This window comes from Ovis canadensis, chromosome 3 (genome assembly GCF_042477335.2).
Source record: "Ovis canadensis isolate MfBH-ARS-UI-01 breed Bighorn chromosome 3, ARS-UI_OviCan_v2, whole genome shotgun sequence".
Lineage (NCBI taxonomy): Eukaryota > Metazoa > Chordata > Mammalia > Artiodactyla > Bovidae > Ovis > Ovis canadensis.
In genome coordinates, this window is record NC_091247.1 from 12,331,433 (window position 1) to 12,358,302 (window position 26,870).

A 26,870-nucleotide genomic window follows, 5' to 3' on the forward strand; every position below is an offset into this window, starting at 1 on the left:
ATTGTCTTCGTGGACCATCAGTAAAGTCATACAAAATCATATAGACTACATCCTGGCTAAGAGTGCCTCTACCTGATTCTCTAGACTTGTGCAGGGAAGTTGCTATAACGGAGAGGGCATCTTTATGTTATTATGACTATCAGCATCTTTCTAAGAATGGTCCAGGCCAGGAGCTTTCACATTTAATCCACAATCCATAGAGCCACTCTGGGGGGTATTATTCTCATATCCTGTGTAAGGAGACCCTCAGTTCAAAGGTGAAGTAATTTGTTCAAGATCACACTGGTGGAGCCTGGCAGAGCCAGGATTCAATTCGAGATTCCTCTGCTTCAGTGTCTGTGCTCTTATCACTATAGTATTTCATACTGCCTTCTTGAAACAAGTGTTTTGTTTTCCAAAAGATGTTTGGGATCACTTACTTCATTATCTCCACACCCCCAAAATGTGCTAAGTAATAAGGATCTTTGTCTACCTCGGCAGTTTTTTTTAAAATTGAAAGCAGTTTTAATTTTAGAAGTCAGAAAGGACCTCTCATTAACTTGAAATGGTCAAAGGAATTGATTCCTCTAATTGCAAAATAATTTGCTCTTACTAAGCATTCACATTCTTAGTTTCAGCTGGGAGTGAATTTTTAGTAGCTGAGATTCAAGTCCTGGAAATAAAAATCCTGCTAATGTAAATTCAGATAGACCTTTAACTGTGGTCTGTTGCACCCCGCCAGAAACTAGCAGGTGGAATCCTTTACTTGGATGTTATTTAAGTCCCTAAATACACCTTTTTATCTCCTATCCCAGTCACGCGTAACTGAATTGGATTGCAGACGTAAAATGGAGGGACAGGGAGGGCGGAGCTGTCACCAGGCTCTCCTTCCTTGATAACCACATAGGGCTGGTATTAGAAGGTTACTTGGAGTAAGCAGAGAAAGGTCCCCTCCTCAGGCAGAGGACACATGTTGCCTCCTTGGTCAGATCTATTCTCTGCAGGCCATCACCTCCTTCCTTGTACACGTAAGCATCAGGCCTTAAGAAAATCCCCTTTTTATGATGGGTAAAATTTCTGCAAATAACCGGTTAAACTGAGGGCTTTTGATGTTGTTCAAAGGTTCACTTAGACAATCTAGATCACTCTTCTCCCCGCCATCTCCCTTTCCTCTCCTTGATGGCATCTGAGGCAGAGTCTTCCCTCCCCTGTTCCTCTTCCCCCTGCCAGTCTTTTCAAGAATAGCTTCAGGAGATAATGTTCTATAGAGAGTGTCAGTACATTTCAGGTGACACAAACGGTGAAGGCATTTCATAGAAACGTGGCTTGTCACCATCGGACTGTTGACAGATCTATTAGTGCACCCTTTTCAATTTTCACTTTTCCCCCTTCGGTCTTACAGATTTCTGCAGACTTGATATTTTGCAGTTGTTCTTGGAAGAGCCATTTTGTAATTGAGACTCTAGCATTGTTCGGGACAGACAGGACCAGGTCTTCCACAGGGCTCCAGCTCCCTTTCCTGAGCTAATTTAGGATCTGGCTTTGTCTGACCTCTCTCACCGCAGTAGAAAATATTTCCTTGGCTTTTTTACCCCTCTACCTTCCCTTTACATGGCAACATATCTGTGTGGCTCCCCAGATGTATCCTATGTAGGCATCTCAAGTTTGGTTTCTGCTACAAAATCGAGGCTGTTCCCAACAAAGATCTAATTTTCAAATGTACTGGGTTGCCACCTGGCCTCCTCTAACTCTGCATAGCAATGGTGACCCCGCAGATATAATCAAGAACCCAACCTTGCCCTCTTCGCTCTTGCCTTGGGTTTGAATTGCAAATAGAAAATGTGGGGCCGACCTGTGGAGAGGTCAACATGGCGCGTGGAGGTCCATCTCTAATATGACTGAGCAGGGCCCTTCTCCATCCCTCGTTCGTTTGTGCTGCAGACTTTCAAAGCCTCTGAAAGAGGAGCTTTCAAAGTATCCCTGTGACCATTGGCAAATAATTGTTAATAGAGACTGTAGTGTAGCTTTTATTCCATACCTGCTCCGCTTTAGCCCAACAACAAAAAAAGGATGGATAACACATTTCTCTGGATAAATGGAGCAAGGTGGTCAAATTCTTCTATAGCTTGGCCTTCTTTGAAGTTTAACTTGCTCAAAATTAGGAAGAAGAAATGGCAAGGAATTCTACCCAGCCATCATTTTCTAAAGGGAAAATCAGTGCTTTCGTCCAGAGCCCCTCCCCACCAGACCTGGCCTATTGGGAGGATGCTGCATGGCTAGGCTGTGGCTCTCAACAAACCTCCTTCTATTGCAGTGTTGTACACCACTGCACCAAATGCCCTCTTTTAAAAACAGTAGCTATTCACACACTCCTTCTTTCCTATGAGGAACATTAAAATATTTATGTAAGGATGTCCTTTTTTTCTTCTTCTTTTTTTTTACCTATTGGAGAACCCCTGAAAAATAATATTTTTTTCTTCAGTATAAAATTAAAATGATTGAGTCAATCGGCCCATTTCACAGCCTTTTGTTCTTTTTTTTTTTTTTGGCCATACCATACAGCTTGAGGGATCTTAGTTCCCTGACCAGGAATTGAACCCGGCCCAGGCCACAGCTGTGAAAGAGCCAGGTCCAAACCAGTGGACTTCCAGGGAATTTCCTCACAGCCCTTTTTAAATATTTGATCTTTTAAAGATAAATCGAGCTTGTTGATTCAGAGTTTGTGTGAGTGAAAGGAGCAGATTCACAGTTGAGTCAGTGAAGATTTGAGTTTGCAGGGAAACTTTTCCTCGTGTATTGAAGGGAGTGAGGCAGCACCTTTGGGGCTGGGAGACCCAGGTAGACTCTTGTAGGACAGACGTTTTCACACCGTATCACACAACTGTCATCTCCCTGTCTCTGCTGCAGCCTCAAATCACAGAAATTCCAACTCTGGATACTATTTTGCTATTAATATTCATACTGTAGTTTGCATTTGCTGTAGCGTAAAGTAGAATGGAAAAGAAGGACACTGCACAAATCCAAACGTGGAGACTGGGAAGCTAAGTCAGAGACATGAGGCCCCAGCCTCACACCCACGAGAGCCTTCAAACCCCTCGCTCTGCGGTGTGGTGTTGGGGATAAGACAGATAAGCCGGATTCAGTCCTGCCAGTTTTTCTCATTTACAAAGTAGGGGAAATGGAGATTTTTACTGGACTGTTGTAAGGACTAGAAGAAATAATGGGTTTAAACAGCAACACATAGTAGCCATTTGGCAAATGGCAGATTCCATCCTGTCTGTCTTCTATCCCACATCTGGAGCGGCTGGCCTGCCCATGCACCCGAGTGCGTGTACCCAGAGAGGATGGCTGGGCTGGGAACCTCTCCCTTTTGGTCCTCCACACAGCCACCAGAGTAGTCTTCCAGGCACCCTGCTCCCTGCCTCCCATGGGCCAGGAATGTTCTCCTGGAATCTCTGCCTCATGAAGTCATATAGCCTCAGCTCCCTCACCCCAGCTCCCACCCAAGGCCACGCCAAGCCCCCTTCTTCCTCTGGGTTCCCGTCTCGGGACTCCTCCTAGGGACTCGGTCCCTGCCTTCTCCACAGGCAAGCGGAGATTAGATCCCAGGCATGATCTCTGATTCCAGCCTGGGGAAGGTGATAGAAATTGTATTCTTTTCTGACTCCTTTGTTGACCAAGGGATGGGAACTAACAATCTCCCAGCTCTGATCAGAGCCATGGGAGAAATCTACCAACCTTCAGTGGCCTCTTACCCGCAGCTCCATCTAGTGTCTTCCTCTTGTGTGACTCTTCAGGAAGGAATAGATTTTCCCTGCCTGTTACCTTCTTAAGGACATTTTGAGCATTTACCAAAAAAAAAAAAAAAATTGTGGAGAAAATTCAACAAATCAATAAGGAAAAAAGGAAATCCTGACCGTTTCTCAAAACACTAAATATTTCCTGCCCATGTTGTTTTAAATAGCCACATACAGTGATAGGCGTACATACATTCATTAATCCCATTGCTAGATATACTTCAGTTAGTTCCAGTGTTTTCTAGGCAAACATCCTCATAGGTAAACCTTGCAGGAATTCTTAATTATTTCATCTGGATAAATTTCTGAAAGTAGATTTAGTGGGCCAGAGGCTCTTTCCTCTTTTAGGGTCTTGGTAGGAATTGCAGTTTGTGTTCCCACCAGAAAAGTATGAGAGTTTTACCATTCCCTTTGCTGATGGCATCTCAGTTAATCTTAAAGGACAATTTCTTTCATCACAGGTACCAAGTGTTGTGTTTTTGGATCCATGCAGTATGTAAGATCTCTGCTGGTACCTGCAGGAGAGGGTGTGAACTGGCTGTTTCTTTCCTAACTGGGACTTCTCCCTTTCTGCTGTCTAGGATCCTGGGAGGAAGCAGTTTTCCTACCCCAGGTGAAAGAAATAGTGAAGAAGTTAACAGATTAGTAGGGCGGGCCCCAGAACTTTGTAAGAAATCTTGGGCACCTTTGGGTCTTTTAACTAAAGAAAATTAACATATGTATTGATGCAGAAGCACATGTGTATACTGGACACATTTGGCTTCCAAATGTTCTATTCAACTTTACAACGATTCGTTGTGATAGGGGTTTCTGAGGACAAGGTCACATCTGATGAGTTTTTGAGCACCTCCTTGACTCAGAATACCTTCTCTTGTGCTGTTGTCATGGGTCCATATGGTATAAATCACAATGCCCTGGGCTCCTCCGCTTTCTAGCTGTGTGGTCTTGGGTAACTTGCCCTCTCTGAGCCCTATTTCCTCACCTATAAAAGAGCGATAATCCCATTTACTTTGTGGTTCTTGTGGAAGCTAAGTGTGATAGTGAAGGTCAAGGGTCTGGAGAAGTGACTGCAAGTAGTAGGCACTCAGTACAGGGACAGGGAAGCGCTTCCTCTTAGATGGTGCTTTTTCCATTTTGCAGGGAATAAGTCTCATGTTCAATTTGCACAGGACTTAGACATTTTTCAAAGCTTCCTCACATCTCATCTCATTTAACCCATTCTCTTAGCAGCTTTGAAGTTTGCCAAGCAGATGGTGGTCTCCTGTTGTAAAAATAAAGAAATAGGTACAGAGAGGTTGAGTGAATTGGAAAGATCGGATAGCTAGTTAATGGTAAAAACAAAACCTAGGACATTTTTACTTGAAATTTTAACTTAAAAATTTAAGCTAAGACACTTTGCCCCAAACTACCACAGACATTTTAAAAAATAGTTATCATCTTATAGTTTCCATTGCTCTCAATATTTTCTTACTAGCTTAGCTTACTGCTTCATGTCTTTATTTTTCTCCCCAACCAGTCACATACAGTACAATACTTTTCCTAAACAAAAAGTGAATTGTTTTGTTTGGCTTTATTTAACCTCTTATGTATGTCCTCTCAGTAACCCCACTGGATCCATAATGCCCCTTGTGCCCTTTGTTACTTTCTGGCACAGAAGGAGTCCCTCCCTCTCTTTGTTCCACTTGACCTGAGCACCTTTGAGCAGCCCCTTTCCAAGAGAGCTGTTTCTAATTGGCTGGCGGCAGCTTCTCTCATCACTGAGCCTCAGCCTGGCTGCGGCCGGGGCCACTTGGTGCAAGCCCTACCTAGCAAAACCAAGAGGTCACCATCTCCATGTGTTGTTACCAAGCAGCACAGAGACTCAGCTGGGTGTATGGAGTTGAGTATATAGAGAGGAGGGGTGGGGGAGCAATCCCTATTGTTTATTTATTTTTATTAAAGTATGGTTGATTTGGGGCTTCCCTTGTAACTTAGTCAGTAAAGAATCTGCCTGCAATGCAGGAGACCTGGGTTTGATTCCTGGGTTGAGAAGATTCCCTGGAGAAGGAAATGGCAACCCACTCCAGTATTCTTGCCTGGAGAGTCCCATGGACAGAGGAGCCTGGCAGGCTACAGTCCATGTGGTCGCAAGAGTCGGACAGAACTTAAGTGACTAAACCACCATAGTTGATTTACTCCCTGTAGTTTATTGAGTGCCTTGTTAGTAGGTACTCGGGTATTATTATTGAGTACCATACAGAGGACACTCCTGAGGAAAAATGTTCTAGACATGTATGTTGCTTAATCATCTTTATTCCTCATAGGTACCATAGCTCCATTTTACAGGTGAGGAGACTGAGGCTCAAAGATGCTCCTTGTTTCTTCTTTAATGCATTATTATTTAGTAAGGGATCACTTTCCTCCACGTGCCACCATTCTCTCTATTTAACTCAGTAAGAACAATCAATTGTCAAGCCTTTTATGTGCAGAATTTAATGAGTACTAAGGGTATGTGTCTTGTCGACCAAAATGTGTATTTGTTTTTGCCATGAAAAGAGTTCAGTTCAGTCGCTCAGTCGTCTCTTTGCAACTCCATGGACTACAGCATGCCAGGCTTCCCTGTCCATCACGAACTCCCAGAGCTTGCTCAAATTCATGTGTATTGAGTCAGTGATGCCATCCAACCATCTCATCCTCTCTCTGTATTTATTATTTTATTCTGGCTGTAAGTTATTTTTACTTAGAAAAAAAAGATTTAAATGTTTTTTACTTGTACATTTATTCTCTGCCTTTATTCAACTTTCTTGACTTGAATAAAACCATATGGTCCACACTGCACAAGTCGGCACCATCCACATCCCAAAGAACCCACGGGGATAGTCAGCTGCCAGCGTTAGGGAAAGGTGCATCACTGCTTTTTGCACATTGTGCTTTTTCTTTACCTTAAAATTTGACTTTATTTATCACAAGCACAAATTAAATGTGAATTTCTAAATTTAAAAAAAGATGACACTGGCTCCCTAAATTTTCTCCAGGTCATAGAATCCTAACTCAGATTTAAGTGTCTTTCTTCATTCTCTGCCGAAAAGACCGGGGCTAAGGAGGGAGCAGAAACACACGATTTTCACAAACAGCAACGTCATCAGTGAACAAATGCGTAGAAAATGTCCACACTCACAAATCATCAAAGCCATGCAAATTAAAACAACAACAAGGTCTAGCTTTTCACCTCTTAAATTAGCAATACATTTTTAAAACGGTATGGCTAACACGCTTGGTGAAACTGATAATACATCCATTGCTGGTAGTTGGTGTAAATTGGAAAGCAGTTTGGTAGAATGAATAAAAAGCCTTAATAATGTTTATATCTTTTGATCGAGCAATTGCATTCCTATGGATTTCTGTTAAAGAATTAATCTAAAAGAAAGAAAGATGGCAGTGTTTATCCCTGTGATGTTTAAAAAAATTAGGAGCAATCTAAATGCCCAGTAGTCGTAAAAATGGTTTATTAAATTATTGAGTATCTGCTTAATGAAATATTATGCATCCATTAAAATGATCATTCTAATGACTGTATTGTACCATGGAAATGTTTATAGTAGAAGAAACAGAATGTAAAATTATGCATGAGTTGTGATTGCAAGTAATTTTTAAATGCCTGCATGCGGACAGAGTGAATATATAAAAATTAAAATAACTGCGTGAGGTAGCAGGAGGAAAGGTCTTCTCCACTATTGTGAATTATTATGTTGTCTTTATAATTTAATGTGCATGATTTTGGTTTCCCTAAGTGAAAGGGCCAGGTTAGCCTTTCATTTCCTTATCTCTAGCAGGAGGGTCCGAGAGGGGGTTCTCTGGCAAGCCTCTTAGCAGTGGGGTGGGAAAGAGCCCCTGTGCTCATGGCAGGGGCCATAACCCAGACACCAACCCTCCAATGGGACTTCTCCCTGCAGGACATCACTGAGAATGGCTGTGCCCCCACCACAGAAGAGCAGCTGCCAAAGACTGCGCCGTCCCCACTTGTAGAGGCCAAGGACCCCAAGTTCCGAGAAGACCGGCGGCCAATCACAGTCCACTTTGGACAGGTATGTACCTGGCCCCTTGACTGGCCTGGGCTTTCTGTTATGTTTTAGTAGATGATATAGCACATGTAAACAGTTTTTCATTTCAGCTCTCTCTGACAAAAAAAAAACTCCATGGAGTTCTGCATATTATCAAAGGTTCACTTGGTAGAAGCATGTTTCCAAAAAGGTGAGTTTTCAGAAATTTTGAGAAGACAGTGTGGCTCTGGTCATAAACCAGCTCAACTGTTAAGTGAAGTCATTAAATGCAGCTGCTGCCTCCCCATTCCAAGGCACTCGGTTTAAGGTGCCTCTGTTAGCTAAGCATCTCATTAGAACACTTCAGCATCCCAGGCCCTTCTTTGCACCTTCAAATAAAAGACAACAAGTGAAGTCTTAAAAAATCAATTAGGAGTTCTTTATTAATATACTTCCTGAAAATCAATATTGGGGGTCGTGCTTCTCAGAGTAAACACCCGCACTATAATTCTTGTGATCTGATTCTGTAACCAACTTTTTTCAACCTGAGCATTTAAAACATTGTTCAGTTGTTTGATTTTTTTTTCCTCTTAAGTAAAACATAGAAACTGAAATTTTTCTTATCCATGTCCTTATCAGTGGTTATATTTTTGGTTAAAAAACATTGTATACCCTCCTCTTCTTCTCTTGAATTGACTCTCTTGATGAGCCAAAGTCATAATTTCTTGGTTTGTGAGAAATGGCTCTGTTAGCAAGCTATGACTATAATAAGAATTTGCAGTTATTCATTCTTAAGTCACTTGATTCTTAACCATTAATTAGATGAAGCATGATTAAAATAATCTTCATGATTTTATCTTTAATATGATGCTATGTTATCACCTAAAAGATTTAGAAGCATGCATTCAAATGTTCCTGCTTTTAACAGACATTTATCAAGTGCCTGCTATGTACCAGACTTTGAGCTATTTAGAAATGAAGGGAACTAATGAAACTGTTGCAGTGGGTTATTATGGTGAGGGATGAGTTTGTTGAAACATAAGAATCTTCTTCTGTAATCAATATTTTTAGATAATACATTTATACATCTTAAACTTGGAGATATCCATTCCCCTTTTCTGATTTTACACTTTAAAGGGATGTTATAAAAATTGAAATGTAGTATAGGAAAGAGGTATCCACAGGGCAGTGCTCACTTGATTAATGATTATCTTCAAATTTCATCGGTGTTTGCACCCCAAGGAGCTGCCCCTTCCTGGGGTTCAGGCCTTGTTGGAGGAATCTGCACCCTAGTTCCCTGACTGTGTTTGCTGAAAGCGCAGCCCCCGTCGGTCGGTTGTCGCCAGCATGGCATTCCAGAGCCAGCTTCCTGCTTTCCTTTGTCCTCATTCCTGCACACACTAACCTTCCCATGAAAAGAGCCCCTCTCTGGAGTTTGGAGCCCATTACAGAGAAAGAGGGGGCGGGGGAGAGGGATTTCATGGTGTTAAACATTCCATTTTCGAAACACAAAAAAGGAGGCCCTATTTGAAATGGAGAAAGACCTTCTTTCCATTTCAGCGAGAAGTAGAGATGCTTTAATGTCATTCCCAGCTAAATGCAGAATAAGAGTGTGTGCACGCACGGGTGGGGGATAAACAATTAAAAAAGCCACCCCAAACTCTGTTGAAATAAGAGCTGTCTGTGCCTTCACAGGTCTGTAAACTGGAGAGGATGAAAGTGGCTTTTTTTCCCCGTTTGTCACTTCCCTCACGTGGCTGCCAGCATTATGCAAGTGTACAGGAAGGCAGGGTTTTTTTTTTTTTTAATGCATGCATGCGGATTAAGGTCAAGCCCCAAGTATCAGCCATGCAGCGGGCTCTCCCTTCCAGCTGCAGCCACAGAGCCTACCCACAGCCGCGAGATGCCTTAATTGAGACGTGCTGTCAAAGTGACAAACACATTTGCATACAGTCTACACTCTATTTATTTTCTCTGGAAAGGTCTACAGTCTGCTGTTGGTTGAACATTCTTAATCAGTTTGCTGTAAGTGAACTGCCAGCCAGCTCACTTGTGCCACAGCTTCTTCATTAGGTGACAGATTAGCGGCAGGGGGGATGGGCCAGGGAAACCCAAGACCCCTTTCTTTTAACTCTTTCCAGCTTTGCCCTGGTGCTAGCTTGGCCTTCAGTCCTCCCCTGGGTGCCTGCTTTGATGAACCATTGACCAGAATAGGCAGTGTTTCTAGAGCACCTCCTACCGGCAGGCATGTGTTTCAGGGGCCGTGCATTCTCAAAGAAGCCTTTTGAGTTCCATTTCAGAGTTCTTTGCCACACTCTCCTCTGTATTCTATCTGTACTATTTTTTTTTTTCACTTCATATTTTTCTTTAAACAGACTCCAACCTGACGTTTATACTAATCTGACATTTTACTCTCTTCTTAAGCAGTGATGTTGATAAACCCATAGATTATCAGTACTGGCCCAATATTTTCATAAGGTCTATCTAAAAAAATAAGGTCCATCCATGTATTACCTAAACTACTCATATAGCCCAATAGTACATATTCTCCTTTTGGAAAACTTGTGTCATTTCTGCCATACCCCTCTGAGGAAGAGATCCTTAGCAGTATTTCGAGCCAGAGTCAGAGCTCAGGGACCTTCCCAGGACCATATTGCAGGCACAGGACGGTTCACCTCCAGAGCCCACTTCAGTTCCCTCACCAAGCAGAGACATCAGCTTCTGTTTGAAATGTCCAGTAAAGCTAACATTTTAATTATTAAAAATAATTTAAGCTAGCCAGACAGTGCACGCTAACCTCAGAAAGACCCTTGCCTTGAGTCTGTGTTCCTGTAGATTTCATTCTTAAAGAACAATTAGCTTTCCACTGGAGGCAGAGACTAGTGAGGTCTTGATTACATTCATCCTTCCACCTTGCAAAGTTAGTGCCCGTGAAGCCAGCCAGGGGACTTCATGGAGACCTGTGGCCAGTTGCAGCAGGGCGGGGGGGAGGGGTGTTGCAAGGGGGGTTGGCCTTTGCAGAGCCCTCAGGGGAGAAAAGGTGCTCTCTTGCCTCTGCTTCACTGGAGCTTCCTCTTTCAAGGCTATGACCATTTCTTCCTTTGATTCTGCATCTGTTCATCCATGTGTAAAATAAATAAATAGATAAGTCCTTGTGGGACATAATAAGGGTGAGAGACCAGCAAATGGACAGCCCAACCCAGAGTGATGAGAACAGTGAGAGAGGTGAGCTCAGGGCTCTCTGAGGGCCCCCACAGGGACGTCCTCTTCACCTGCAGGCCCATTGTCGGTAGACCTAAGCTGGGCCCTGTAACTAAAAGACAACAAACTGAACTGTCTAGCCTTTCGTTTCTTTTCTAAAGCAGACATAATGTAACACCACTCGCAGTTCATCATGAGCCATGTCGATGGTTCCAAACAAGGGCAAGTAAATGGATTTTTAGTTAGCCTCTGCCTTCTTATCTAATTTCTTTAAAGAGTTCAAAAGTCTCTGACTTGAGACCATCTTTTCCTACCTTGGAAAATGTTTAGGTCTAAGGAGGCTGTAAATAACTTTTTTTCTCTCAAGTTCAGAATCAAATGAGAAAGAAGGCCCAGGAGACAGTCAAATGAGATAAGGATGCCAGTTTTTTGTTTTTTTACCAAGGCTAAAAGGAGAATATGGCTTTAGACCTGAAGCCAAATGGGCTTGCTCAAACCTCATCTCTGAATTGAAAAGACTGAGCTATGCCCCCATAGGAAATGTGGGCAATTTCAGGCGATGCCCAGGGTGCCTGTGCATGGCAGCTGTGTATGTGGTGAGGCGGGGGTTGGGGGCGTGGCACCAGGAGCACAGGGCATGCTCAGTTCCATCTCCCAGAGTCAATGGAGACGCTCTCCTCTCCTGGCAGCTGAGAGCCAGAGAGAACCTGAGGAGTCCCCGTGCTTTCCTCTCCTGGATGGAGAAGTGGGCCTTCTCTCCTCTCTGTGGCTGGGGAAGGAGTGAGGAAGCCCCGCCCTCCCCAGCAGGGTCTGGGCATCCCTCAGCCAGACATCTTGCCTTAACTCTTCCCCCTCTGAGGAATCAGCAGAGGGAGCACCCCTGGAAACTGCTGTGCTCCCTGTGTTTAATTAGGTGGACAAGCTACTTGGTACTTTCACTTCTGTACTCATCTAATTTTTTTTTTTTTAACTTGGAAGACATTTACATTTATTTTTACCTTCCCACGTCACCAGTCATGGGTGCGAGTGGCTTGTATCTCTATCGGGAAACGATGGCACTCTCGAGTGACTGTTAGATCCAACGGAGGACTCAATCTTTGGTCACATCATTCGGGGCTCCTGGATTTGGCCCCATCGGCCCCTCTTTGAAAAGACCTATGTACTAATTTAGTTGAATCTTTGGCTGCACTGGGTCTTAGTTGTGGCACACAGACTCTTCCTTGCAGCGTGTGGGAGCTAGTTCCCTGACAAGGCATCAAACCTCGGTCCCCTGCATTGGGAACACACAGTCTGGACCACTAGGGAAGTCCCTTAATTGAATCTTTGACGTCAAGTGGTAAGGAAGATGGGCTCATAAACATCATACAGATGGGGAAACAGGCCCAGAAGATGTTTGCTTGAATTAGGAGCTAATTCTTATTCCACCAGCAGCAGCAGCCCTCTTCTCTCAACTGAGTACAGCTCTCCCTCCCTGGCTTTGGGGACTGGACTGATAGTGGCACCCAGGGACACTGGATTCTAGTCCTGGACACGTGCTGCTGTGTGCCATGGGCCTCAGCCGGAGACTGGGCCTTCTCAGGAGGTGGGAGGACAGGGCAGACCCACTCTAGGACCTGCTTCATTGTGTTACCCCTAGTTGATCCTACAAACAGAGTAATTGCCTGCTTTCCAATCTGATAGAATCCAAAAAAAATGTGCACTGAAACGTGTCTCTTCTCCCAGTTGAGCAAAGCTTTGTAAACCTCTTTAACATAAGTTTGAAAAGCCAGTTAAACCAAAGCTCAAACTAAGCACTACCATGGCTTCTGGAGGCCTGGGATGGAGTGGTTTGGATTTACCCTTAGGATCTGCTCCTGGAATGCGGTTGCCTGTTGTCTGTGCATGCGGAGAGTTCCGACTTTACAAGCGTGAGCCAGGCTGTTTAGTGCCAGGCTCACGCTGGGCTGGAGAAGCTGCCCTGCCAGCGAATACCTACCTGGCACCCTCAGCTCTGAGGAACCCCTCCACCCCATTGGGCTTAGAAGTCACACACAGTTCCCTTCAACTCTGCCGTTGCCTCCCACACACCTCCAACCGAGGTTCGCATCCTTCTCGACACCTCACCCACAGGCTGAGGGTACACTCCCACCTACACGTGCCCCTCCTCCTCCACCTCCCACCGCAGCGAGATCCATCCAGGAACCTGGGTCTGCTCCCCACCACCCTTCAAGCCTCTCCCTTCTGCCCCCTGACACTGCCCTGTCCCTCACCTGTCCACACCTCTGTCACAGCAGTGGGTCAGGCTGTGTTACCGCTCACTTGCACTGAGCCACAGCCTCCTAACTGACCTTCAGACTCAGCTGCACTGCATCCCCATAGAACCTCACTTGACCCACACACCAGTGGCTGTGCCACTTCCCTGCCCCTCGCCTCCCCTGAAGTTTCCCCATGACCCTTGACATAGACCATGAGGCCCGTGATGATCTATCTGCCTGTCTGCCCTCGGAGCTGGTCCCTTTTGTAAATCCTCCCAACTGAGTTGGTTGCTCCTGTCTTTGTGCTACCTCAGAACTTGGCACACGCAGTGCATCTCACATAGCTTTGTAATCATATCTTTAATGCCTGCCTGTCTCCCCCAATGAGAATGTGAACCTGGAACGTCCACCACAGGGCTTGGCACTGACCTGGCCTTCAGTAAACGTCTTAAGGTTTTATTATTTATGTGGATTTTTAAATTGATTAATAATTGATTATCATTTAAGTACTTTCTGTGTATCCAGGTTATTTGGTTTTATTTCAGTTGCTATCCTTATAATTCCATTCACTTGAAAAAAGGAAAATGAATATTCCGTTAGTAGTCAAAAGCAAATTCCAAATCATTTTCCATAAATAAGGGTTTTGTTTCCAAGTAGAAACAGATTTGTATTATAGGAATTTAGATCCTGTCTCATTCCATTTTGTGTTTTTATGAGCTCCTAAGGGCTAGTCTTAAATGCCCCAGGAAAAGAGGGGAAGTAATGGGGCCCTGGGACACCCCAGACTCCCAAAATGAGTGGACTTGGAGAGGAGGAGAGCTGGGGAGAGAGCAGGCAAGGGAAGGGAAGGTCCAGTGCCCCTTGAATTCTTCCCAGAAAGCAAAGATTTCATCTGTAAAAGAGACTAAGCTGTATAACCAAATGCAAAATATGAACTTGGATTTGTTTTTTTAAGCATCAAAGATATTCTTTGAAAAGTTGGGAGATCTGAAGATGGACTGGGATGTTAGGTGACGTGATAGAGCTATTGTTGATGTCATGGTTTTTAGGGGCTTATCTTTATGCCTCAGGGGTGCACACTTTGGTATTTAGGTGATGTCTGAAATTTGCTTTCAGAATGGTATGGCCAAAAAATTACACACACACACATATGTAACAGCCATTCACAGAGAGAGAGAGAAAGTAAGTATGACACCTCCCGCCATGCCCCCAAGAGTTTAGCTGCTGAAAGCCAAAGGCTGATCAGCTGATGAAAGTAGTGTGGTTGAACGTAAAGCATAGATTTTAGCATCAGGCGGCTCCGAGCTTAAATTTTCAGTTCTGGCACTAACAAGCTGGTAACCTGCCCTCAGTAACTTAACCTCAGTGAGATCAGTTTTCTCAGCTTTAAGGTGGGGATAATAATATTCACATCACAGGTCCTTATAGGGATTAAGCAAGGCACTGTCTGCCTGGTTCTGTGCTGCGCACGTGCTCAGTAAACATCGGTCTCTTCCTCCAGTGGAGCAGAAGCAGAGCCAGATGTCAGTCACCCGCAGACAGGGCCTCCCAGTCAGCCTGTCTTCCCAGCACCCGGCGTCTCTCAGAACATACACCCCTCAGTGGCAGCCACCCCAGCTCAGGCACACATGTAACTGACCCACGTGCCTACACTCTTGTGGAAAGTCAGCACTAAACCGAGGAGAGCTGGCATCGTGGGGCAGAGGGAGAGGCGCTGGGGGCACAGCCAGGAGATGGTGCCCAAGTCTGACTCAGACACACGAGCGGCAGGGCCCAGGGCGCAGGCTGGGGCACCAGACGTGAGTGAGAAGCGAACATCGTGGTCTGCCGGCCAGAGTGCCTTCTTGGCCTGACTTACCAGCCGCGCCTGCACAGACCATGAGGCAGAGCCCTCTGGAGGCTGCCCCTTCAATCCCTGTTGTTTCCAAATGATATTTCCCCCTTTTCCATCACTCCTTTTTCCACTCTTTCAGCCATAACTTTGTGTGAAAAAGCAGGCACATCTGGGGTGGTCTCCGGCTCCATTCCCACCAGCTCCTGCGTGCCCGCAGCAGGGTGACTGGAAGGCAGCTGTGCCCTCAGCGCCGGCAGGCAGCTGCAGAGCTCTTCTAACTCACTCTGCCATCACCCAGAGTGGTGGTGGTCCCTTGTGGGTTTGTCGGGTCTGTCTGGAGAGGGCAACTGGTGGGACACATGTGGCCTCACTTTCCCAAAAAGTCCAGGTAGCCCAGAGACAGCTTTCTGATGCAGAATTAACAAGGCCAGGCTTTGCTCCTGTAGCAACCATGTTCGACTTCAAGAGGAAAAACTTGCCAATCAAAAAAGGGAGGTCAAATTCTGGAAATTCATAAGGATTGAGTTGAAAATCCAAGCAATTTCTTATTGAACATATGATGTTGCCTTCTCAGATAGTATTCCTCTTGCCACAGGGAGTTCAAGGGCTCCTGGCATGCCATGGAAGGGCTGAGCAGTATCAACAGCCAAATGAAAATCCAGGTTCAAAATTGCAATTTGCTTTCTAAGCTCCACCACCTGACTTCAATTCAGCACAAGTGAAGAGGACTGCAGAGGGCTAGGGGGCAGCATCCACCCCGCTTCTGCTAGGTCTTGGGCACTTTCACAGCAGTTGGAGCTCCTCTTATGGTTGAAGAGCAGTGAAGAAGTGGAGGGCAGCTGTGACGTTGAATTGCTCACCACGTGCCAGGCACCTCGCTGAGACCTGGAGAAGTGGGTCTGTGTCCCAATTCAGGTGCCAGGCTGGACAATTCCCACAGGTTAACCCACTTAGTCCTTTCAGCCACGGCTGGGTCTCAGGTATTGTCTCCTCTGTAAGGCCCAGAGAGGTTAGGGGATCAGCCAAGGTTCACAGCTCAGAAGCACAATCAAGATTCAAAGCCATTTGTCTATTAATAGACCTCAGGTTCAAACCCCAGCTCTGTGCTAAAAACCCGGCAGATTCCTGCTGGGTTTGTCATGATGGGGTTTATGCAGCAGCCTAGGCAGGCGACCCAGGATCCCAGGATGCTGAACCACAGGTAATCCTTGTTCCTAGTTTCCTTCCAGACCCCAGGCCTTCTTTAATGTTTCTGGGCCTCAGCTGACACCAACACGAGAAAGCCAGTATCCTGCACCTGGTGTACACTGCACACCAAACCCATTGCTGGATACCAAAGGCACACTGGGTGCTTTCTTGGGATTTGCATGCAAGGTAGAAACTGGACATGTGTAGGGGTTAGTACTGGGGGTGGCAGGAGCTAGTCCAGTCCCCAAGACCAGGGAATCTATATCAGTTAGGTTACTTTGGTTTGCAAGGGACATAAACCCCAAAAGAGAAATTGTTTCCTCATACCAGCTTCAAATATGGCTTGATCCAGATATTAAATCTCATCAATCAGACCTGTATTTGGCTGCATTTGGCTTGGCCTCCTCTGCTGGTGCCATTCTCAGGGGACTTTACCTTCCTGGTGGCCAGGTAGCTGCAGCAGCTTCCAGCCATAACCTGCCAGGAGCAAGACAGCGGGAGTCACTTCCTAGTGACTGCCACAGGAAGCATGAGGTCACACGCCGGTCTCAGAGCCCGTCATTGTGGCCAAGGGTTCCCTGGGTGCCAGAGGTAGGGCTCTTCCTGAAACACACACTAAGAAGTGAAGGAAGGGTGGTTCCTAGAAAGGTAATCAGAGGTCCTGTTATCCAAAGGGCAAACAGATTAAACTGATAAGTGTGCACAGAGGCCAAACAGGAGCCATCGTCCCAGGCCCTTGTCCTCTTGTCTGATGGCAGAGAAAAGTTCATACACAGAACGGTGGGCAGTCTTGAAATCAAGAGCATACATGGTGGAGAGTCAGGGTCAGAGGTCAACCAGGTACCAGATAGAGAGGGGACAAGCAAGTGCATGGCAGGGAGGTAGGAATCAGGGCTCTCAGGTTACAGAGATGGACACAGTCGCCTGTGACAGCTTCCAGGGAATGGGGTGTGCCAGGTCTGCGGCAACCAGGGCCCGGGAGCAGAGAAAGAGCCAAGGTCACTTGTTCAGCAGATAATCATGGATATGCATTCTGTTCCACACTTGTGAAAACGTTGATGATCACACGGCCATATCTTGCCTTCAGGGGCCCACAGTGTCACAGTAAGTGGTTCAGTGTCATCCTGTGGACAGAATCCATCTGGTGTGTGATTATGTCATGGGCTGTCTCAAAATTCCTTTTTGTTTGTTTTAAACACCAACCAGTTTGGTTGGGCGGGGGTGATTCCCTGCCAGCATGCTCAGGAGGCGCCCATCATCTCATCACTGCTGACTTGCTGGAGATTCCTGTAGAGTAGGTGCAAAGTTTAATGAAGGCCCTTGCTCTCCATCAGCTTCAAGGACTGGGCAGAGAGCCCGTTGGCCTAGTTTATGTGGAGCAGCTTTCTTCAGGCCATGTCTCAGATACTTGGTGAAGGTTCTGAACCTGAGAGACCAAACACAGCTGCCGTTGTAGCCTGTTCTAGGATGGGGTAGCAACTGACTTCAACTAAGCCCTGGAATTCCCTACACCTTGCCCATGCACTCCCCATGGCTTTCTCTGGCCAGTTACAGTAGAGGATTCTTGCCTTCTGAACCATTCCTTTGGCCCAAGGTAGAGCCTCCAGAAAGGTCCAACCGAAACACACCAAGGAATGGAATTCAGGCCACCTGGCAGGAAACTGGTGATTGCAGCAGGAGATCTGAACTGGGCTTCCCACCAAGGGAGCTGTCTGTTGTCCTCCTTCCCTTGGACAGAGCTCCTCCCCAGATCTGGCCTGTCCCCTCTGACTCCCCACTCTACAGGCAGCCCAGCTACCCCTGTGGTTTCCAGCATTTCCTTTGCTCTGGCAGCTCCTGTGTCTGCTTTTCATCCACTCCCATCTCACGAGCTCCATTCACTGCACTGTCTTAGGCTGTCCTTGGCCTTCCCCAGACCTGCCCCACCTTGATTCCACTTGGGCATCAGTCCCACTATGCCCATGCATCCCTCATATCCCAGGGGTTGCCCATCACTTTCGTCTGCTGATCTGGGAGACACAAGGGGCATCAGAAACATCAGCAAGTAGTGAGATAGGCTAGCCCTTGAGCCCCCTGGAATGGGGGTCCCTCTCCAGGAGTCCCTCCTCAGGCACAGACATGCTGGATGATCAGGAGAACTTGCCCAGTCCCCCAGACCCCTCCCCAAACACTGCCCACAGCCGGGCCTGCTGGGCTGGAGGCACCTGCATCCATGACGTCAGGCCAATTCCTTCTCACCCACAAGACTCTGCTAAGTGTCCCCACCCAGGGCAGGGTCCCTTCCTCTCCTGAAGTGCCCAACACAATTCCATATTCACGCCTTCACCAGCTGTTTGTGGGTGTCTGCAGGCCCCGATCTGGGGCTAGGGGACCCAGAGACAAATCGGCTCCTACTGTCTCCAGTGCAGCAATGTCCTTCCTCTTCTGTCCAGCTAACAAAATGCCATCAACCTCTCAGGGCCCACAGGGCTCCCTGACTCCTCCCAGCAGAGCCATCCCCTCCCGGCTCTGGGCCAGCACTTTCCCTGTGCCAGCCACACTGTCCTCAGACACGAATAGTGGCCACCTCCTCCCCATGACCTTAGCAGCCTCCCAGGGCCTGTGCAGATGAGTTGCCCAGGGAGTCCAGGGAGCGACTGAGTGGTGAACACTGACTACACGGAAGGCCCTGGGTCATGGGGAGGGGGGAAGGCAGCTCTGTGCACTCCCCATGCCCTTGAACCACCAGGCAGTTCAGAGAACAGGAGAGACCAAAGCGGGGAGGGCTAGATGTTGTTCTGCAGACCTGTGTTCACTTGAGGACCCCTGCGTGTGGTACTGTGTGAGTGCAACAGGCCTCCTGCATCCTCCAAGTCTGTCTGTGTTCAGCAGTGTGACAGCGGGGCCTCTTTGCCAGAGGACTGACCAGAGCCCAGAAGCAGCATTTCTTTGAAGGTCTGTGCTGGAGCAGCTCCCTGCCAGGGAGAGACTGAGCCCAGCAGGACAGGCGCAGGAAATCTGATTCAGCGAGACCAGAGGAGGCATTTTCTCAGATTAGAATTCTCTGTGCCAGAGGTGGAGAGTTTATCCCAGCAGGGAAGGGGAAATAAAACATAATATATTGGAAATAAATTCTATCCCACAAGCATGATCCTCCAGGAGAATCAGCTCAGTGTCGCTGGCGGTCCCCACCCTGCGGCCACGGGAGCGCTGTGCCGGAAGCTGCCTGTCGCCTTGTCCCCCATCAATCCCTGAGCCCTTTGGGGATGAAGTGAATGATTAACCTGGCCGTGCTGGGGGGTGAGGGTAGTGGTGTGACAAGGGCTGACTGGGAGGTGTCAGGATGAGGAGGGGTCAGATGGGTCAAGTTGGTTTTCATGCTCATGCAGACCTATTCATGGAAGCCAGGCCCCTCAACAGGTGTCACCTCCCTGAGTCTTCTCAACATCTTATGACATCGGTACAGTTGTTATTATCCCCAGAAAGCTGATGCTCAGAGAAGTCAAGCAACCTGCCCCAGATCACACTATACGTGGCAAAGCAAGATTTCCAAACCAGGTCTCCCTGATGCTGGAGCCCAGGCCCTCCCCTCACTGTGCCTCTCTCATCGAGCCTTCTGCCTCAGTTCTGTCTCGTTCCTGGGGTATCTGGTTGTGGCTGCCAGTGGTTTGGGACATGCTTAGAATCCAGCAGTGCGGCTTAGGGTAGCTAAGGAGGGCAAGGTCACTGTCCTGTTTCTCCCCAGAATAAACCTAACAGAGCCCCGAATTTCTTCACACAGGGGTAAGAACACCAGCGGTGCTGCCCTTCTGAGTGCCTGCTGGGCACCAGGCAGTGTGATCAGTGGGTGTTTGCATTTTCTCACATCATCTTCCCCAGACTGATGCAGGAAGGACTATGACTGCCCCACTTCTCACTGGGGTCCCGGGCCTTACCCTAATCCCCTGGTTGGTAAGATGGATTCAGATTCAGGACCTCACCTTCTTCCACCACACAGCTCAGCTCACTGGACCTGGGACAGCTTGGTGTTGACAGCAGCAAAGACAGCTTGCCAGCCTCCTGCCCACTAGACCTGGGATGGCACTGCCCACTCGACCTGGGATGGCACTGCCCACTCAACCTGGGATGGCACTGACTGTGTCCCTAATTCAGGCCATTGTTTTTGCCGGCTTAGTTTTATTGTCGGTCTGCTTAATTCCATGTCTTCTAGAATATCAAATCATTTTGTTTATACTATAAAGAATTTTAAAATGTAATAAAAGTACTAGAAGAGAATATGTAAAAGGGACTTCTAAAGGATCGCTGATTATATCTCACTTAACATGCGAAGTGTTGGGGAATTAACATTGCCTTGAAGCAGTGTAAACTGTGTTTTTGAGACCTTACTGCCCATCAGCCATATGGTTCCATGGTTACAGCCACCTGGTCGCCCTCCTTGGGATGTCCTGGTTCTGCACCCCTTCTCGGTGGATCCCTGTTTTCCCTTTCTGGAAAGGTTGATAGCGAACGTTTCCAGAGGGGTAGTAGGTTGAACTTTGGCAAGATGGTGCCTGAGGAGGCCAGGTGGGTAAAGCGGTCAGCAGAAGGCAGGCAATGGTGGTGCTCCAGGACAGAGGGGCACCTATACCCCTGAGCTGTCTACCAAACACCTTCCATTGCCCAAGCCATGATGACCAGCTAAGAATTCTTCCCCTGCTGCCCTCCTGTCTTTGTGGTTAAAAAACCTGATGCCAGGCAGAACTCTGAGTTATTTTTTTATGCCCTCAGCATCTTCTTTCACTTATCTAGTGTACTATGAGGCATGTTGGATTCCAAGCCCTGTCCAAGTCCCCAGGGTCACAAAGGCATGAGATGTGTGTCCTGCCTTCTTGACACTCTTTGTCTGGGAGACACAGTGAACAAGCCATAGGCAAAGAGAAAAGCTAGTGGAGATAGGTGTTCTGACTGGAGAGAAGTCCTGAGAATGTCTGGAGAGACCAGGGGTGCCTTCTCAGTGACTTTTCTGCTGAATCTTGAAAGATAAGTTGTACATCAGGTGGAGCCAGAGGAGAAGGGTATCCCAGGTAAAGAGAATGACATAGCAAAGAGGAGGAGAGTCCCAACTCTTGAGAGAAGCAGAGGGCTAGTGTAGGGAAGGGAGAAGCCAGGAGGCAGCTGGGGAGAGCCAGGAGTCAAACTGCAGAGGTAGCTGGGGACCAAGCCTTGGGGGCAGCTTGAATGGTATCTCTTGGGTGTCAGGAGCCAGTGCGGGCTTACATTCGAGGGAATGGCCTCTGGAGGATTTACTCTGAGCCACTGCAGGAAGGGGGGGAAGCAGGTGAGGCAGCTAACGGCACTGCTGGCATTCTGACAAAAGCTCATGGGTGTGAAGATGAGGGAACGATGAGAGAGAGGCCCAGGAGACCAGGCAGACAGATACAGCAGTCCACTGGATGCCCTCCCTGGGAGCTGTTGGTCTTCACCTTGGAGTGGCACAAGGCTGGCTGCTGGCTGCATTTCTCTCCTCCAGCCAGCGTGCTCTAAGGGGAGGTTTGAGGTGCAGCCTGCAATGAAAGGTGCGTCTATTAGGATGAACGGGATCAGTGGAAAGGCTCTGTGGAGAGACAGACTGGCCAGCTGGGCAGACAAGGTACGTCCACCCTCACTGTCCTGCTTTTTCTGCGGGACTGTCTTCCATCCGCCTTCCTTTCCCCCCTCACTCTGGGGCCTGTACCCAGGGTACCCATGGCTTACTCTTACCCCATGTCCCATCCCATAGCAAGGAAGGTTAGAGCTCCTTCTCGCTGGGTTGCCAGCTCTTCAGCATCCCAGGGCATTTCTGCCAAGGATGATGTACAATATTATGCTAAACCAGCTTTATGGGCAGCCTCTTAAAATGCAAGCCTCTGCCCATGATGGATGGAGAACATCCAGTTGTTTAGCCAACCACTTACAGTTTGTTGCAAACCCGTAAGAACCACACAGGGGTGTCTTGTTAGGCTTGTTACGCCAAGGACCCCATAAATAAATAGCAGAGTGTGTCTTGGTACATCAGGGCTGGAGGATGGAAATAGAGGCACTGCATAAATAATACATACTTACAAAATAAATACATCAGTACGTTAGTGTGAACAGCCACAACCAAACCACCCTGCGTAACAACCACGAGCAGCTCCGGGGCCTGCCATGTGATTGGCTGCCATCCATCAGTGTGCATCAGCATTCGAAATGACCACCGAAGGGAGGAGGTCCTCCTGCGTGCTGACCTCGAGGTCTTGGAGTCGAGGCAGGTGGTGAGATTGCAGGTGGGCGCCCTGATGCGCAGCTCTGCCGCCAAGGTGTGCAGCCTGCCACGGCCGTGTGTTCCTGCAGCTGGCTTAGGGTCTGCCGCCAGCAGAAGGCTGCTGAGCACCGAGGCGCGGGATATGAGGGGCTGTACCTCCAGGAAGAGTCGGCTTGCGGGGGAATCAGGTTTTCTCATTATGCACATTCACTCAGACTTAGGACTTGGTGGGTCGACTTTTCAAGTGACTCTCACCAGAGCCCTGAAACTTTCAGGTTGGGCTGCATTTTCAGAAGGTTGGTTTCCCATCTCCCGCTGCCCTCTTGTCTAGACGTGAACCCCACTGGGCATCCGGCTCCAGCATCCGGAGCTCCAAAGAGGCAGCTGACAGAATGGCCACAGGAGTGGGTGCCCCTCCCCTTGGTTGTAATGGCACAAGACTGGATTTCAGTATTTTAAATGAAAAATATATGCAGTTAGCTGTGCGCTGACAATGTCCTTGAGGATTTGACAGTGAGATTTTCCAGCAGTTGGTCTTCGTTAGGATCCTGGCGGTGTTTAATAAGGCAGTCGAACTGCTGGCACCTTGGGCTCCTGTTTGTTCTCCGAGGGCTCTGGGGCTGCTGCGGTAAGCACATCGACCAGAGCTGATCATTACAAGGGCGTACGCCACCATGAATAAAAATGTCACACGTTTTCCCATCTCACAGCAGTACAAAATGTCAGTCCTGTCAAACACACGTTGCAGGGAGCTGTGTGCAGTCCGTACAAATTGGAGAGCTGCATATCCCCCCAGCCTTCTGATATTCTTCATTTGAAGCTGAAGAAAAACAGTTGTTAACCTATTAGCTAGGATTTTAAACTCTGCTGAGGCGGTGGAGGGCTAGACTTTGACACAGATAGAAATGTATTCCAGGGTCCAGGAATTTGAAAACCAGGATCTCCATCCATTTGTTCTGAGGGAAGAGCGGAGGAAAAAAAAAAACCATCTCTGTCTGTCAAACCTGACTGTCTTTAACAGACATGGGGGAAATTTGACATTGAATTCATGGGGGGTATTTCACATCTAAGCTTCCCACCTATGCATTCTCCTCAGAAAGTCTTGCTCTTTGGGGTGGCCTTGGGCTCAACCCGTTAAACCGGGATGCCTGTAGGTTGGGAGTTTTTGCTGATGAGAAGCAGGCTGTTCCTGATCAGAAACATCGCCAGCTTAGTGGACAGCACCACTCAGTGACAGGATGACAGCCAGTTGGTCCACATCGGTCAAATGCTGGGCGACGGTCTTGCTGACCACTTGAGGCTGGTCCTACAGTCTTGGGCAAGCATCTGCTTTGCACTGACCATGCACAAGCCTTGCACCTAGAGCCCAGGATCCTGACGTGACCAAGATAACCATGGCACTTGTGAAGAGCCCCTTGTCTTTAGCGGAGGGACAGAAGAAAGAAGCCCGGCTGTGTCCAGTCAGAAAGAGAGGGACAGCGTCCGGGAAGGGGACAGAAGCTTGAGGGGAGAGCTGAGCCTACCAGGTTGGCAGGTGTGGGGAGGGCACACAGAACGAGCACGTGCCTTGGGAAGGGCTGTGGCACAGAAGCGCAGGGCAGCTCTTTGTGGGGCTGGACAGGGGAGCTGCCTTTGGTATAATGGGACATGGAGCTGGCGGGCCAGGGACCGGGTCTTGAATGGCCTGTCAAGGACTGCCTGCAGGATATGACCAGTCCCCTGAGCTGTGGGTGGGCTGAGACGGGGGTTGCCGGTGGCAGGGTGAGCCATGTGGAAGCTGTCATAATCACCGGACTCTCTTTCTGGAGAATTACAGGATTCTGTGCAATCCTGTCTGTACAACTGCAGAATCAGGAGAAGATGTTTATTTTAATTTCCTAGCAGTGTACTGCTTGGGGTGGACATCATTCCTGAGATGATAAATTAGCCTTGGTTTTGCTGAGTGGGCCCCGGCCCTTAAACGTACTGAGCAAACCCTCCCCAAGTCAGGATGCAGGCCTGGGGATGTGTAGGTGGCTGCAAAGACGAACATATCTGTGTGGTCAGAACAGACCTAGCAAGGCAAAAAGCTCAAAGGAGATGGGGGGTGGGGGGAAGAACTCCCCCAGGAGCGGGGAGCACCCTCATTCTCAAGGGGTAAATTTCAGCATCTTCCTTCTGCCATTTGTGTATCAGGTCTGATGGAAGGAGTGTGGGCTTCTTTGGGGTCAGACTTAACCTGAATCTGGAGCCCCACTCTGCCACCTGTTAGTGGTGGGGCCTGGGCAAGTCACTGGGCAGTGCAGCCTCAGTTTCTTCATCTGCCAAATGGGGAGTTTTACCTTCTCTGCAGGGTTGTTGAGATCACTAGAGACCTTCCAGGTTGAACTTCTAGAACAGAACCTGGAACACAGCAAGTGCCTCAAAACAGCCACTCCCACCCCCACCCACCATTGCCATCAGAGGGGGATTCTCCCTCCCAACATCTGGAAGCCCCTCCTCGCATCCTCACATCACCCCCTCCTGGAAATGTCACCCAGGCACCCTTGATGGCATCCCAGATGGCTGCCCCACTATGGGTAGCAGTGGAGCCTCCGCCCCTTGCTCCTGTCTGGGCAGAGAATGGCACGCGTCAGCAAGGCTCCTGGCCCCTGCCCAGCCATGGCCGCATCTGCTGCCCGACCTCGGGCCGCCAAGGGATGCCACCGATTGAGGCCGAGCAGCTGCACCTGACTAAAAACAAAAGGCCCCCCCTTCCCCTGCCCCACTGCTGGCCCTCCTCCCTCCCCTGCCTCTGTCCCCCAAGCGGCCGGGGTCACCCGGCCCCCTCGCTGCCTTCCCTCCCAGCTGCCTCGCCGCTTTTGTTCAGCATGTGAACTTCCCCGTCAGCCGAGCTCCTTGCACGGGAAGTAATCAGGGATCTTGACAAGGCTTCAAACCACAAATGCCACTACAAATTAACCAGCACCACTACAAAATACTACTCCTGTCAACATCGGGGAAGAATGCTTCGCTCTCAGGACCAGGCGAAACCGTCTCTCAGCTCAGCTCTCACTCACGGGCCCAGCAGAGAGAATGGCCTCGCAAGGTGACTTGTTGAGGCGGCTAAGTCCCCGGCGGCCCCTCTCCAGGGACACTGGCTTCCAGACCCGATGGCAGGCGCTTCAGCTTTTCTTCGAGGGCCACGTTCAGTCCCCAGCCCCCCATCGAGGCTGCCTGAGGAAGGTTAGCCATGGGCACATGGGACCTGTCTCCAGAGTCTGACAACCAGGGCTCGAAGGCCAGCCCCACCAGCTTCCTAGTGCAGAGTGCCGATTCGGGCAGGAGAGATCACAGCTGCACCTCTGTCTGGAGCTTTAGAACTGACTGGGATATACTGGGTAACACCTGGCCCATCGAGGGTGCTCCAGGGTGAGGCCCCTCCCCACCTCCCGCTCCCACGAAGCACCTTCCCTCACCGTGTGTGCAACAGGATGGAGACTGCTCACTCAGCTCTGATGGGGAAGTCCATCCCACGCAGCGTCTTTCAGTAAGCACCCTCCCAGATTAGAGCCTGGAGCTGAGGGTTACTTCTGCAGATACCGCAGGGCCGGAGGACCCCGGGCTCCCCCTGAGGGGCACAGGGCCTGGCCAGCGCTGTTGGTACAGAGCACGTGCCGTAGGACACCAGCGCAGTCTTCTCCGGCACCCTCGCTGGCGCTCTGAAGCGGAGGCAAGCATTTGATCCTCCCCAACAAGCAGGATCAGCTCTATCAAGTGTGGACGAGAGGATTCAAGATAATGACAGGAGTTGGGGGACAGGCAAGAGCTGTGCCCGAGAGAGCTGGTTGGGCATTTCAAAAGAGACACTCCACACAAATATAGCTTCAATACACTCCTTTCTGGAGGCCTATCAAAAGAAGCCCTCTTTTATTTCCATACCTTGCATAATAGCGGCTCTCCCTTCCCGAGGAGTAGAGGAGCCTTGCTCTCAGCCCAGAGGCCCTTTGTAAAGCCACAGAAAGCTTTGTCTTCCTCTCCCAGCCGGAGCTGTTTCATGCACAGGTCAGAGCATTGATGTGGCTACTAGCCAGGAAAATTAACCAGGTGAACTCTTCCCTCATTAAACAGTGACGGGGTTTAATTGTGAATTTTCTGTTTCACCCTGTCCATTCCCAGCAGCGGATGTGGTTGGGGCACATCCCTGGGACAGAGAAGCCCCCAGCATCTCCCCTGCCTCCCCACTGAGAATGCCAAGGGCCTCCTCTGGGTGGGTAGAGGAAAATCTGACAGAAAAGGGACAATTCAGGACACCATTCAGACCCAGAGGATCTGACACCCGCTTTGAGGCTGACCTTGGAGGCCACCGTTCTTATGCCTCCAGCCACCATTGCATGTACCCCACCTTCTCTGGCCCCT

The 26,870-nt window shown here is 48.5% G+C and overlaps 1 protein-coding gene across 13 annotated transcripts in view; it reads left to right on the plus strand.

Moving 5' to 3' along the window:
- The window catches only part of DENND1A (DENN domain containing 1A), a 538,527-nt gene that overhangs the window by 477,195 nt on the left and 34,462 nt on the right, over positions 1-26,870 (plus strand). For 12 of the 13 annotated variants that reach the window (XR_011255499.1, XM_069582473.1, XM_069582475.1 and 9 more), the window contains one exon: positions 7,709-7,840. Coding sequence is in view for 12 of the 13 variants with exons in the window: in XM_069582473.1 (XP_069438574.1) it covers positions 7,709-7,840 (132 nt within the window). In the remaining variant the exon portion in view is untranslated. Of the gene's footprint in view, positions 1-7,708; positions 7,841-20,228; positions 20,516-26,870 lie in introns of those variants that run through there. The other variant, XM_069582485.1, reaches the window with a different exon arrangement.